The sequence below is a fragment of the Callorhinus ursinus genome, unplaced genomic scaffold (genome assembly GCF_003265705.2).
Source record: "Callorhinus ursinus isolate GAN/ISIS: 27379988/994484 unplaced genomic scaffold, GSC_fseal_2.0 scaffold70, whole genome shotgun sequence".
NCBI lineage: Eukaryota > Metazoa > Chordata > Mammalia > Carnivora > Otariidae > Callorhinus > Callorhinus ursinus.
The window spans coordinates 1,610,307-1,623,854 of record NW_027397132.1 but is presented as its reverse complement, the minus strand read 5'-3'; the positions used below and the strand labels follow the sequence as shown (position 1 = coordinate 1,623,854).

Here is a 13,548-nt window from a genome sequence, read left to right as displayed (position 1 = left end):
GACCTGAGGGTTCCATGCGGCCGGAGGACAGGAGGCCGAGAGGCGAGTGGCCAAGGCAGCAGACGAGGGGCACACGTGGCAGGCGGGCAAAGGGGCCTGGCACCCTCGGCCAGAGGACACGGATGCTTGGCACGCAAGCCCGAGCAGGTGGCCCCTGTCCCTGAGGGCAGGAGGGGCAGGCACACGGGTTCCTCAGTCGGCTCTCCGCGGAAGCGCTGGCTGCACACCGGCCATCGAGGGCAAGCGGGCAGGACCGAAACGGCCACCACTCGACACAAAGCCTGACTGCAGCCCCTAGAGGGGCACGTCTGGGCCCCCCGACGCCAACTGGCGGGGTTCACCCTCCGCCTGCTTTCCCTCCAGAGCCATCTGTGGGGGGAGCTGCCCTCCACTGTGTGCCGGCAGCCTCTGAGGGGGGTCCTTCCAAGAGCCGCAGGCGGAGGGGAAGATGCCGCCCACTCCCCCCCCCGCAAGCCCCAAGCACAGACGGAAGGGACTCGATCCTCACCAAGCCAAGCCCTCCCCCAAATCCCCAAAACGCTCATGGGAAACCGGTCTGAAGATTTAGATATTTAAAAAACCCAGAGCAGACGACAGCCCAGCGTCACTGTCCTGCCGGCCACGGCCACTCGTGTCCTCTGCCCCGCGCCACCTGGGCTCCCCACGGCACGTCACACCGCACAGCCCCTCCCGCTGGGACAGCGCCTCCCTCACGGTGTCTGCTTCTCTAACGCCAGCGCCCGGGGCCCTTCTGCCCCTCCTCCGTCCACAGCCACACTGACAGACGGGTCTGCCCCCGACACGCACGACGTCTCACCCAAGTTCACGACACAAAAGCCTCTGGGCAACCAAGATGCCGCACCAAAGTCACGAAAGTGCACCTCAGGCATCTAGGGCAGGGCCAGGCAAGCTTCTCGTACAAAAGGCCAGAGGACAACCCTGCTCTGCTCTGGGGCCATCCGGGCTCTCAGCAGCGCCTGGGCAGGGCCAGCACGGCGCCACGTAACTGAGCAGGCTGGGCTCGCCCCGAGCACAGCTCCGGACACAGGCACGTCCCACGTGCAAGGACATCTTCTCCTTTGGACTTTGTCAGCCATTTAAAACCCGCAAAGCCGCTTTGAACCAGCAGGCCCTGCGGACGTAAGCTGCATGCAGAGAGGGGCTGCTTTAGGTGCAGTCAGAGCAGAAAGGGCTATGAAACGACATCGGAAGACAGTGGTGCAAAGTGGGGAAGAATCCAAGCCCCCTCCCCCCAACACACACAGCCTGGAGGGATTCACTTAGTGGGAGCCAGGACCCCACAATACAGGCACCTGCAAGGCCTCGGCTCTGCTAGGGGCTGAGAGCGGACGTACCCCAAACGGAGTTTCAGCTTATACTCCGAATGCTAGAGATTTGCAGACTCAGGAGGGAAAGCACACACGGTGAAAATATTTCTATCAGAAATGGCTTAAGAACAAAATCCCTGGTCCTTCATGAGACACACACACACGCCCAGAGCCCCAGACTCCAGAGGTCTCGCTACCGAGGCTCCGCCGAGCCCAGGTCCGGGTCACCGAGGTCCCTGCACATGCTAAGGGGTCAGTCCCGCAGCTGCACACCATGCCACGGGAGCCCGCACTCCGCCTGGGGGCCGAGGCTGGAGCAGACAGAGCGCACTGGCTCCCGCTGGAGCCAAACCCTTTTAAGCCATTTGAGGGTTTCTTCCCCCGTGCTGACAAGAAATCGTTTCTATATTCTTAATTCCAAGTATCTCCTCTTACCCTGGCCACACTCAGACAGAGGACACCTGTCATCCCTGCTTCCCATCCTTAAGTGTTTTCTCTTCTCACGGAAAGGCCCAACACCTTCCAGAGGCAGGCCGTCGGTGAGGGGGAAAGCGCCGTCAGTTCTCCGGAAACGGTCAACAGTCTCATGGCTGGCGGCCTTGGGCAGGTGTGGCTCTGAGTCTTTAACAAAGTCCTCGGATCTCCTGGAGTGCCTCTTCTTTTTCTTCTTCTTTTTTTTGTGTCTGTGGAGATCAGCGTCGGAGCACGCTACTGACAGATCGGAGTCCTGCTGACGCCTGCAGAGGAAGAAGCCAGAACTCAAACCACCAACAAACCAAACTTGCCTCCGAGCGGCCTGGTCCTCGGCTCTCACCCCCATGGCAGACGCTCAGCACGCACACAGCAGTGAAGACACCACCTGGGCACAAACGTGCCGGGCTCACCGTAGGAAGTGTTGGGGTCCAGGGTCTGAGTTCACCTGCTTGGGCTCCCCCCGCCCCGCCCCCCCCAGCTGCCTGGAGCTCTGCTCTGGAGCGAAGGCTGCTGGCCTCAAGTCCGGAGAAAGAATTTCACTACCTTTTCCTGGAACGAGTGGCCAAGGGACAAAATGCTTTCACCAGGAGCTTCAGACACACAGGAGGGAAGGAGGTTTTGTAACCATGTCTGTGTCCCTACAGCTTTTGGTAACCTTTCCCCAGGGTTTCCATGTCAAGAGACGTCAGATGTCATGCACCTCGTCATGGAGAAGTCATTTTCAAGACAATCTCTGCCCAATTTAGCTTTTTAGAAAGACAAAAACAAACTTCCCCACTAGATTTTAAACTGGGAAATGGAGCCAGAGAAACAGACAAGGCTGAGGCAACGAGCGGTCGAGAGGTCGTCTTTGATGTGCGCCGGCAGCTGGCAGGCCAACAGCAAAGGGACAGACGGTGGCCTCCCTGTGCCTGCCCACCGGGCGGTCCCTGAGGCGCAAGAAAACGTGAACAGGTATGAAAACATAACTACATGTGACGAGTGACAGTATGAACACCAGTTAAGCAGTCCAAGACCCAAGTTCTCAGGCACAGACTGTGGCACGCTTACTCGAGTAACCACAGATCCTAAATCACGGACCAAAAACGGCATCATCGTTTCAAAAGGGGAGGTTTGCAGACCCTTTATAAAACCGCGAAGAGCATCAGCATGGAGCTGGGGTCCGGAAATCTACCGCGGTGGAAGCTCAGGCCCGCAGAGCGGATCACAGGACACCAGCCTCCACCACCGGAGCCAGCTCTGTGCGTGGGGCCAGGCCCCGGGCTCCCGTGGCTGGAGCTGGAACCAGACCTCTCCCGACGCCGCGCCCACGGCCGCCTCCTCACCTGGAATCGCGGCCTCGGTGTTTGTCTTTGGATTTCTTTTTCTTCTTTGATTTTTTGTGCTTCTTCACTTTAGGCTCTTCCAAGGGATCCTTCTGGAAGCTCCTCCAGGCCTTCTTCTCGACGTGACCGTCGCTGTTCTCCATGCTGTCGAATCTCCGTTTCCGGGACTTGGCGTTCTCGTGTTCGTGAAACCGATCGGCGAGGTTACAATTGGTGTCTTCGGCTACAAGTGCAATTTTCTCAGGGGGGTACTTCTCGGGGTACGGGAGGAGGGCGTGGGGCGGGCCCGCCCGGGGGCTGCCGAAGCGGTGTCGGTCCCTCCCCTTGGTGAGCAGCTCGTAGCCTTTCCTGCCTCTGCAGTGGTCCCTGTAGGGCCGGCCGCCGGCCGGGCCCGCCTTGGCGTACTCACGGGCGCCGTGGAGGGGCTTCCACTCGCGCGCCTCCCTGGCCGTGTACGGGGCGTACCTGTCGTGGTAGTACCTGCACCTGTCCCACCGCAGTCTGTCCGGGTAGTACTTGTCCCGGCCCCAGGAGCGCTCGCTTTCGGAATGGTGGTACCTGCTCCACTCCTGGTCCGCCCCGCCTCTGCCGCGGGAGTGGTGGTGGCCGTACCTGCCCAGGGAGCGGTGCTCGCCGGGGCTGAGCCTCTCGCCGTGACAGGGGTGGTGTGCGCCCCCGTTGCAGTGCTCCGTCCTGGGGCGGTCCTGCTTGGCCCGCTCCCGCACGGACGAGTGCCGCTTTTTGTGGTAGTGCTCCCCGGTTTTGCTCCTGCTCTCCCTCGCACGCTCTCCGCTGGAGGAACGATCCCTTCGGTTGCGATAATGCCCTCGATCAACTTTTCTGAGGATACTGATTTTTTCCTTAACTGGAGAATGATCTGGAACTTTTTGTCCCATCTTATTTTCTTCACATTTCTCCCCGTTACTTTGCTCAGGGCCCCCTTCTGAATGATTTTCTGTGACCTTGTCTACTTGAGGAGAGGGCGAGTCCTCCGCAGCTGCACCCGTGCTCCGAGGAGGGTCCTTCAAGTCCGTGCACGTGTCTCCACTGATGTAGACTAAGAGTTCGTGCTCACAGGCACCCTCGGAACATACCGGGGGACTTGGGCCCGAACTCCCCGCTGTCTCCACTGCGGCTGAGGCCCGTGGGCTCTCTATTACCGCCCCCGATATGGCCTGGGGCAGTCTGCTCTTGTCACCTGTTAAATCCCCGGGGCCACACAGTTTAGGGAGATCATCCCCCGTGGGATTCTTAGTACTGCTGTAAAGAGTGTCGGCACTTGGCAAAGACTCCTCGGGTTTTGCTAAAATGTTTTCTGAGACTTCTTCTTTGGTAGATTTGATGCTGGGGTCTAAGGGTGGCAAAGCCTTCTTTAACTTGCTGCTAAGGCTCGTTAGGGTCTCCAGTTTCTCACGGGACTCGGGGGAGGGACTGCTGGCCTCCCGCTCTGCGCCGGGATCCTCTGCAGGACCTTCCTCTGTTCCAGGCACGCTGCAGCCCCATCAAAACAAAGAAATCAATAAATTAGTCCTTGGCTTGATTGCTTTATGGATCACAGGGACAAAAACTTGAAAACATTCTTTACTAAATAACCTATGCCTTTAACATACCTGGCTGGAGTTTGGCCAATATGGGGCTTATCATTTTTGGAAACTTCAAATGTCTCTTTCCCTCACTAAATAAAAACATGAAATTCTCTATCAGGCTTATCTACTATCCCGTTTTTCTGCTACAATAATCCTGCACTTCTAGGCTCCTTCTGTTTTCAGATATACTTCTAATTTTTAGTAACTGTGAAGATTCAGAAAAGTCAAACGGTGACCGGAGGCTCTAACTTTTCCTCTGCGTTTCTCCCGGGCCTCCCAGGTAGAGTCACTTCCTCCAAACAAGCCAACAGCCCCTTGGAACTTATAAACTGGAGGAAGCAGTGAGGCCTCAAAAAACCTTCCTGTAGGACATGAACTCTATCTGCCCTTGGCTGCTACAGGGCTCCCAAGGTATGCTCGAGGTTAATGAAAGCTGCCAGCAAACAACAGCAACCCTCCAGGGGCCCCACATTTTAGTGGGAAAATACCTGGGGGTAGAGAGCACAGATGAGACCAGTACAGACAAGTCACCCCGACGCAGCCATGAGATTCTCGAGCCAGCACGGAAGGGCAGCACCCGCTGGGTTATGATACATGCGTGGTTCAGTCTAGACAACTGTCTACGGTAACCCTCACGCACACGACATTTGAGGACAAACTAAGCTGAACTAGGGAAGGAAGCCAAGGAGGGTTCACGCCGTCCCCTCTTGAAGGTAAACTGAAAGGAGTGTTCTTCGCCTACAGATTGACTCCACTCCGTTTTAGTAATTAAACCTTCCTGAGCACTGTTCAGGAAGGGCAGCCCCCTGCCAGGGACCATTCTGAAATGTGGGGTGCATTCCGGGCTGTTACAGAGATGGGGGAGTCCCACTAGCACAAGCAGGCAGGGGCATGCAGGAAGTAAGTGAAGTCCCACGTCCACGTGGGCCAACACCCCAGCCAGGAGATTACTGGCAGTTTTCATGGACGTGACATTTTCCAGGAACACAACTACTGTGTAAATCCAGAGAGGACCAGAATGTCACCAAAAGTAGTCCCCCATGAGGACATCACACCCCTGATGGTAAAGTGTGTGCGTGGGACTGAGCTCTGGACACCAGGCCACGTCCCACGCGGCGAGGCTCACAGCAAACCTGCGCAGGGGGATGCGCACTCGTGGGGCCGCCTGGATGTGTGCAAACGAAACACCACCAAGTGGTATGTTCCGGTCTTTCATTCCCATTACATTACACTCAGGCAATGTACCGATTTAAAAAAGCAAACCAAAGCATTCAATGTAGAGGAAGACTGTCTTATCTATGAATGCAATTTCAGAATTCTAGAAGCAGCAGAACAAAATATTTGCAACTCGATGGAGCCGAGAAGCCCTGCCCTACAACCTTGGGAGTCTTCACGTTTGTCACTGGAAGGCTAGGTGTCAGATTTGGAAGGGGGCCACAAAATCATTCCAGGATTCAAAAGGCCCACGATGAGACATGCGCAGTGTTAAGGCAGCAGCATGTGCACGGACACAGTCACAGTGTCCTTTCCTGCGCTGTCTCACCTGGTTTCTTCTGTCGAGCCTTTCCCTTTGTTGCCGAGTTTGCAAGTCTCTAAGGTTTTGTCTTCTAGGGGAGGTGGCAGAGGAGCGGGCATCAACTGCAATAAAAAACAGTGTTTCACTTCTTGCTGCCACTGGGCACCCCCTGATCTCCAGCCAGCGAGCGGCTGGACGTGAGAGTCAAGCACAGCCCGCCCCCCGCCACCCTCCAGGGCCACCCCAACACACTCACCTTTCCAGGCAGACCGTTCACCTTAGAAAAGGGATTTTCTGCGTGTAGGGCGGGCGGGACTTGGCAACTGGCACCAGCACAAGACAGACCGTTCTCCTTCAGGTCGCCGTCCGTGCTGTCAGCACCGTTTAGGGCTAGGGGCTCGTGAAGCCCGAGCGGAGAGGCCTCGTCATCTTCCGCATCCTGCACAGAAGAGTTCGAGCTCTCGGTCGTGCCGAGACCGTTCTCCTTGCCTAGGCCCTTCGCCTCCTCGTCAGACTCTTCGGACGACTCGGCGCCATAGGGCACCAGGACGCTGGAGTTCAGCTTGGACTTGCCGTTCATCACCGGCGTGGGGCAGGACTCGCTCGGGGCCGTCTGCTTTGTGACTTGACCAGGACCCGCCGTCGCAGGTGCGCTCGAGGTAGACTGTATTGCAGAAGAGTTGGTAACAGTGGAAGAGGGAACGGGCTTGGTTGGGTTCTCCAAAGAACCGCTGTGAAGGTTAGGCTGCGACTGGCCTTGGCGGACAGGTAACTTGTTGTGAATACTGATCGTGATTTTTTGTTTCTTGGGATGTTCTGGAATCACTGAGGGCCTGTTAACGGACCAGTTTTGAACAGAAGTCGAAGCATTAACAGAACCGGCCCGGCTGACACTGGAATTTCCACTAGGACTCGACATGGAACTACTTGGTGCTTCTTTCAATGGCCCGGTCCCATTTAAGTGAGGTGGGTTCTGGAAGAAAGAAGACCCCAGCTGGTGAGAGCCCCAGAACGGTCACAAAGAATCCACTCTGGCTGGGGGCGGGGGGGGCGGAGCTTCCCACTTTGCTCATCCTTTTCTTTTTTGGAATATCAGGTTTCCCACACCTAGGAACACCACCTCCTCTCGTCTGTCCCTGACCACCATAAACCTTTCATGGGCCCGTGTTTTCTGGTAAGTAATCAACAACTATTTCTGTCCGAGAACAAATTCTTTCTGCTCCTATCTGAAAGAAAAGAACAGGCCCCTTGGGCACAGAGTCACATATGTTTTCCTTGGCTGTGTTTCTTGGAAGCCCGCTGCTCTACAGGTGGAAGAAAGTGCCAGCTTGTGGGGAATGACCACTGGCCAAGGGAGACGGGGGGCACGGGCAGACACAGAGCTGCTCTGGGCGCCGTTCCCCCCGCTCCATGTCCCCTCTGAATCTTACTCATGAACTGTTCTGCTCCAGACTCCACCTCTGCTGCTCTATCCTAGAGGGGCAAACTGGTGGCCGTGGGTGAGATCTCATTCACAGAGGGGTTCTGCACGGCCTTCACAGTTTTCTTAAATACCTGAATTAGTTGCTATCTTAACACTAGAAGGTTTCACATGAAGGAAAACAAAAAACCTTGAAAAAAATCAGTCTTAGCCGCGCCTCTACACAGGGCACATGCTCTCCAGCGGCCCAGGGTCCTGATGTCACTATTAAGCAGGGTCCAGTGCAGGAGCCCATTCCCTGCCCAGCTCCCAGAGGCATTTGATTTCTGACTCCAGCTGGAACCAAACACTGTCCAATGTCCATAAAAAACAGCACAGAATAGACCATCTGCTGATTCAAAACAAATCACACTCGAGTGGAAAGGCTGTTACAGCACTATGGTATGGAGGGGGGGGCTGCTTCCACACACGGACAGGTTGTCCATAATCACTGCATAAGGCCAGCGGATGTCCGGCCTTCCCTCCTGAAGCCCTGTGTGTCACGTGACCCAGCCATCCCACCAATTCTTCCGGAGAGGCCAGCAGGAGGTGCATCTGACCCGCTGGATGGGAGACAGGACACATCACACTACTGAAAGGACTACATGGACACACTGAAAATATGCTTTCTGTGAGTCACTTTCTTGTTTCTAGTATTCATCAAGAATCCCCAAATATTTAGTCCACTCTGAACGGAAGTCCAAAGTGAGAGCTAAAATCTCTAGGTTTTAGGGGCGCCTGGGTGGCTCAGTCAGTTAAGCATCTATCTTCTGCTCAGGTCATGATCCCGGAGTCCTGGGATTGAGTCCCACACTGGGCTCCTTGCTCAGCAGAGAGCCTGCTTCTCCCTCTCGCCCTGCTCATGTGCTCTATCTCTCGCTCACTCTGTCTCTCAAATAAATAAAATCTTGATAAATAAACAGAATAAAATAAAACCTCTAGTGTTTAAATATACCTATACCCAGACTTTCTTCTTGTTCATTACATTCATACTCTGAGATCTTCTGTATATTTGAAATACTTTATAATTAATGGCTTGAATAAAATCTTGACAAGAAATGCAGTCATACGAGGACACGGCGGCTACTGCAGTGTGACCCAGAGGCTTTAACAATACCCAAGTTAGCACAGAGATTGCATCCTACCTCTGGAATGTTACCTTTATCACGTGAGAGGGGAGTTGTGGTCCGATAAACCCTGACGCAGCCTGTTTGTTGTTGACAACGCGCTGGCTGATCACGGGTCGGGGCGAGGACTGGCCGGGGCTGTGAGTGGGATGAGTGAGTTCACCTCCATTTTTCACATCGTGGGACCTAGGGACAAAGAGGGACAGCACTTAGGGCTTCATAGGGCACGTCCTTCGAAGAGAGTCATTACAGACTGAGGACCTGCAGTGCACAGAGCTACGTACACAGAGGATCCCCTCTGGGTCAAGGCTAGTGGCACAGCTGCTCCCACGGGGAGACAAGACAGACACCATGCAAGTGGCATTTGTGGCTCTGTGTCCCGGAGATGCCACCACCTGAAAGCAATTCTTCTTTTCTGTTTATATTTCTCTAATTATAAGTACGTGCCGTTATATAGGAAGTCCGTATCTAGAAGTTAGAAACACAAACACGGCGCCTCATCTCACCCATGAGGGGCGTCGACTATTTAGATTTGTTGGAATATCCTTCAGGCTTCAGCCTGTACTATTTTTTTCAATTCCAGTGTAAAAGATTTCAAACTGCTTTTTCTCCATATACACAGGATATATGGATACAATGATACAAGAGCACTTTCTTGTATCATTTAGGGGGGAAAAAAGGCATCATAAAAATCATTTTTAACAGCTATGTAATAGTCCAACACATGGATATGCTACAATTTACATGCTCATTCTGCTAATATTGGAAATTTTAGGATTTTTTTTTTAAGATTTTGAGAGCGAGCGAGCGCACGAGCAGGGGGGAGGGGCAGAGGGAGAGGAGGAAGCAGGCTCTCTGCTGAGCAGGGAGCCCGATGCGGGGCTCGATCCCAGGACCCTGAGATCATGACCTGAGCCGAAGGCAGATGCTTAACGACTGAGCCACCCAGGCGCCCCAGAAATTTTAGAATGTTCTTAATTTTCAGCTACTATAAATGAATACCTTGGAGCACACATCAGACTTTTGCTCAGACCACACATTTCCAGAAATGGAATTAGTGAGTCGGAATATGCAGCAGCAACGGGAGGCAAATGAGCAGGTGTCGAGCCAGGCCTGGCTCAGGAAGGTGACTAGCTGCCTGTGCTCAGTGGTTGAGAGGTGACCACACCCAGGTCCTCAGAGGCCCCTTCCTGAGGCCTCCTCTGCCCCCAGCCCCCACCGTGTGCTGCCACCAGCAGCCTACCCTCTGCCATCACCATGCGCTTTCTCTGCATGCTTCATTATCAACTTGCCAAGGAGCTGGAAGCTAAATCCAACTCCTAATCCCTGCCCAAAAACTACCTCCCTTACTCTGTTGGCATCCTTAAGCTGCTGTTTCAGAAATAACCGAATACTGAATTTAAATATGTTGATGAGATGAAGAGAAATGACATAACAGAAAATGTGAAAATCTGTTTTCCTGATGATACCTGATATAAAAGAGAACATAAGCTTGTTGACTGAGTACCGATCTAATATCACTGGTAGATACGATGGAGTCATTCATTTGATACCAGAGGCCATTGCTAGCCTGCAAAAGAGAGCCAACAAAAGAGAAATTAGATATAATTAGACAAAGAGAGAACACCAATCAAGAGAAATGTAAGAAAAATGGGCTTTCAGATTTTCACTGTAAAGTCCCACCTTGCCCCCCAAGAGCGCCAGTGCTACCTTAGAGGCTACTTCAAAAACAGTCACCAAAACCCGCACAGCTTACTTTGATGTAGCAGAAGTAATGGCCGGCGTGGCAGTTAAAGCCAGTGTGTACCAGCACTGCGTACAGGACATAGATAATCGGTTCTCCGTTCGGTTGAGACATGTACGGTCGAATATCAAGGTATTCAGGATATTTCACATCCTAAACAGAAATGCAAAGAGGATCAAGGAACGTCACTTCTGAAGGCCCAGATCATTCCGCATATCCTCGTGGAGACCCAAGTGCAGGACTTTGTGCCCTCAGATGTTCCAGCAGAAACCTAACACACTGAACCACATTTCAAAAGACACGATCAGGGGCGCCTGGGTTGGCTCAGTCGTTAAGCGTCTGCCTTCGGCTCAGGTCATGATCCCGCGGTTGTGGGATTGAGCCCCTCATCGGGCTCCCTGCTCGGCGGGAGGCCTGCTTCTCCCCCCCACCTACTCCCCCTGCTTGTGTTCCCTCTCTCGCTGTCTCTCTCTGTCTCTCTGTCAGATAAATAAAAATAATAAAAAAAAAATAGCTAACATTAAAAAAAAACAAAACAAAAAAACAAAAGACACGATCAGCCTGGAGCCACCCTAAACTCACACATACTTAGTGCACTCCCAACTGTATTCCTGATTTCCTTGAAGCAAACAAGGCTCTACGTTAAGTGAACCTGAGTTGGCCACAGGACACAATCGAATGCTAATTCTGGACTTCGGCCTCACTTAGTTTTACTACTTTGGGAAGGGATTGTTTGGATCTCTTGCATACTACTGATTTCTGATACTTCCAGTCTTCAGGAAGTGGAAAGAAAGTATGAAAATTCAGTGTGCTACCCTCAGAAAACCTCAACAAACAGGAAAACCAACCCTGACAAAAGAGTGTGAGATCCAGCAGGGGCGCATCTTCTTCAGATTTCAAATGACACCAGCTCTCCCTGTATCTCCCCACTTTCCCTGACCATGAAGCCCAAGTGCAGATCACAGTTACCAGTTTTATCATCAGAAAGTCTAACCAGCTAAAGAAGAGAGAAACTATACTCATGAACACACATAACACACTACCACTAGCTCAACGCTCTGACGTATTTTCCCCCAATAAATACTAGAAGAACTTAGGAAATCGGGTAACAAACTGTTCAATTAGGTTGTTTATAACCCTTGATAGTTACCTACGCATAAGCCTTGAGAGAGACAACATAAAAGGTTATTAATATTATCAACATACCTTAGCAATTTTTCCACCAGTAAAATTTGCAAAACGTTTCAGAGAAAGTGTAAGAACGTTAGAGGATCTGTGTATAGTGAACCTCTTTGAAGCTGGAACCATCTTTTTACACCTTGAAATAAAAAGAAACAAAGGACTAAGACTTATATATTTTTTCGTCTTTCCCTTGTTATTTCCTTGAAACATTTCTCCCACCAAACCTAAAAGAAAGCTACTAGCTAAAAAACACCACCCCTCTCAACCATCGGTGAAAACACTAAAATTATGACAGGGGGAGATTGCTCAATTAACATGGAAGAAAAAAAGGAAGCTAGGACAGTTTCTGAGAAGCCACATAGCCACTGATAATTTTAAAATTAGGTGAATACAGACTTCTCTCAATTCAAAACAAAGTGACCATCCATGGAGCTTAGAACAGGGAAAGTGCCTGTGGTCGTGGGGAGCTTTCTTCCCCCAAGACATGAGTATTTGGTAACGATCACCCATAGTACCTGATTCTAAAATGTAAATTTACTAAAACATGTGAAACAGGACTTTCTTCAAATAGAGGCTCTCTTGACTTCACAGGGAAACACAGCAATGAATCATCAGTACTAGAGGTTTCCAGCAGATACCACCCTGAATCCTGGGTGAGAACCGGATGAGCGAGCAAGAGCCTTAACTGCGCTGGGAGAAAGCGAGCCCCACTCCATCACCGCCTCTCCTAACAAGGAGTCCATGAAAACGCTGCTCACCACGTGTGTCCCCTGGGCCACACAAGGCGCAGCAGCTACCACGGGCCGTCCCCCACAAACCTTCCCAGTCATGGAGCACCGAGCCTCCCCAGGGCAGAGGTGCGCGCCTCTCAAGAGTGTAAACCTGTAGACACTGAGCACTCCGGCCCCGGGAGCACGGAGACCCTGTGTCCTCCCACACAGCACAGAAGCTAACAGGAGTCTCGTGGGGGACAGGGGGGTGTTCCTGAGACACCCCCATCCCCGACGCAAGCCACCCCACCGCCACATCCTCTTACTTGCTGCACTTATAAGAGTTTTCCCCGTCGAGCTGCTCCGGCTTCACAAACTGCTCCAATGCCTTGTTCACACTCTGAGCGGCCTGCAAGAGAAGGACAGCGTCAGCACCACGGGCCCTCTCACTGCCCCTGACCGAAGGAAGAAGAGACGACTCAAAGGTCTAGACGCCAATATGAATTTTTATGTAGAAGGAAATTTCTCTTTTATTACGATGTTGACTTTTATACATGTACCCATCCAATTATTGTCCCCTTGTTAAAAACCATGCAGATCAAAGTGAACGACCTGTAAAAAGTTCCTCACTGCAGCATTTTCAAAAAGAGCATAAAACTGGAAACAAACCAAATACCCATCAGCAAGGAAAGGGGCATGTGCATGGTGGTGCTCATGCTCAGGGGGCCGCCACATGACTGTCAAGGTCCGGGCGCACAGAGAAGCCACCGAGCAGAACTACGGGAAAGGTGGCAAGTGGCTAAACAGGCCTAAGGTGTAATCACATTTTTATAAGCAATAAATAATGGGTTCTGGAACAGTCTCTATCAAATGGTTTTGTTTTTTTTTAAGATTTTCTTTTATTTTATTTTATTTGACAGAGAGAGAGAGACAGCGAGAGAGGGAACACAAGCAGGGGGGAGTGGGAGAGGGAGAAGAGGCTTCCCGCCGAGCAGGGAGCCCGATGTGGGGCTCGATCCCAGGACCCTGGGATCATGACCTGAGCTGAAGGCAGATGCTTAACGACTGAGCCACCCAGGCACCCCCAGTTTATATCA

The 13,548-nt window shown here is 52.3% G+C and overlaps 1 protein-coding gene and 1 long non-coding RNA gene across 6 annotated transcripts in view; one reads left to right on the top strand and one right to left on the bottom strand.

The window, feature by feature from the left end:
• Window positions 1-13,548, bottom strand: part of USP42 (ubiquitin specific peptidase 42) — a 76,180-nt gene that overhangs the window by 2,473 nt on the left and 60,159 nt on the right. For all 5 annotated transcript variants that reach the window (XM_073886374.1, XM_073886373.1, XM_073886375.1 and 2 more), the window contains 9 exons: window positions 12,778-12,860; window positions 11,766-11,877; window positions 10,572-10,712; window positions 10,285-10,385; window positions 8,848-9,001; window positions 6,486-7,202; window positions 6,257-6,351; window positions 3,128-4,618; window positions 1,764-2,065 (listed from right to left, as the gene is read on the bottom strand). In XM_073886374.1, coding sequence (XP_073742475.1) covers window positions 1,764-2,065; window positions 3,128-4,618; window positions 6,257-6,351; window positions 6,486-7,202; window positions 8,848-9,001; window positions 10,285-10,385; window positions 10,572-10,712; window positions 11,766-11,877; window positions 12,778-12,860 — 3,196 coding nt within the window. The remainder of the gene's footprint in view (window positions 1-1,763; window positions 2,066-3,127; window positions 4,619-6,256; window positions 6,352-6,485; window positions 7,203-8,847; window positions 9,002-10,284; window positions 10,386-10,571; window positions 10,713-11,765; window positions 11,878-12,777; window positions 12,861-13,548) is intronic.
• On the top strand, window positions 4,615-13,316 carry LOC112816910 (uncharacterized). The gene is made up of 4 exons (XR_003206263.2): window positions 4,615-5,910; window positions 6,028-7,195; window positions 7,326-8,319; window positions 12,333-13,316. It is a non-coding gene; the product is annotated as an uncharacterized lncRNA (long non-coding RNA).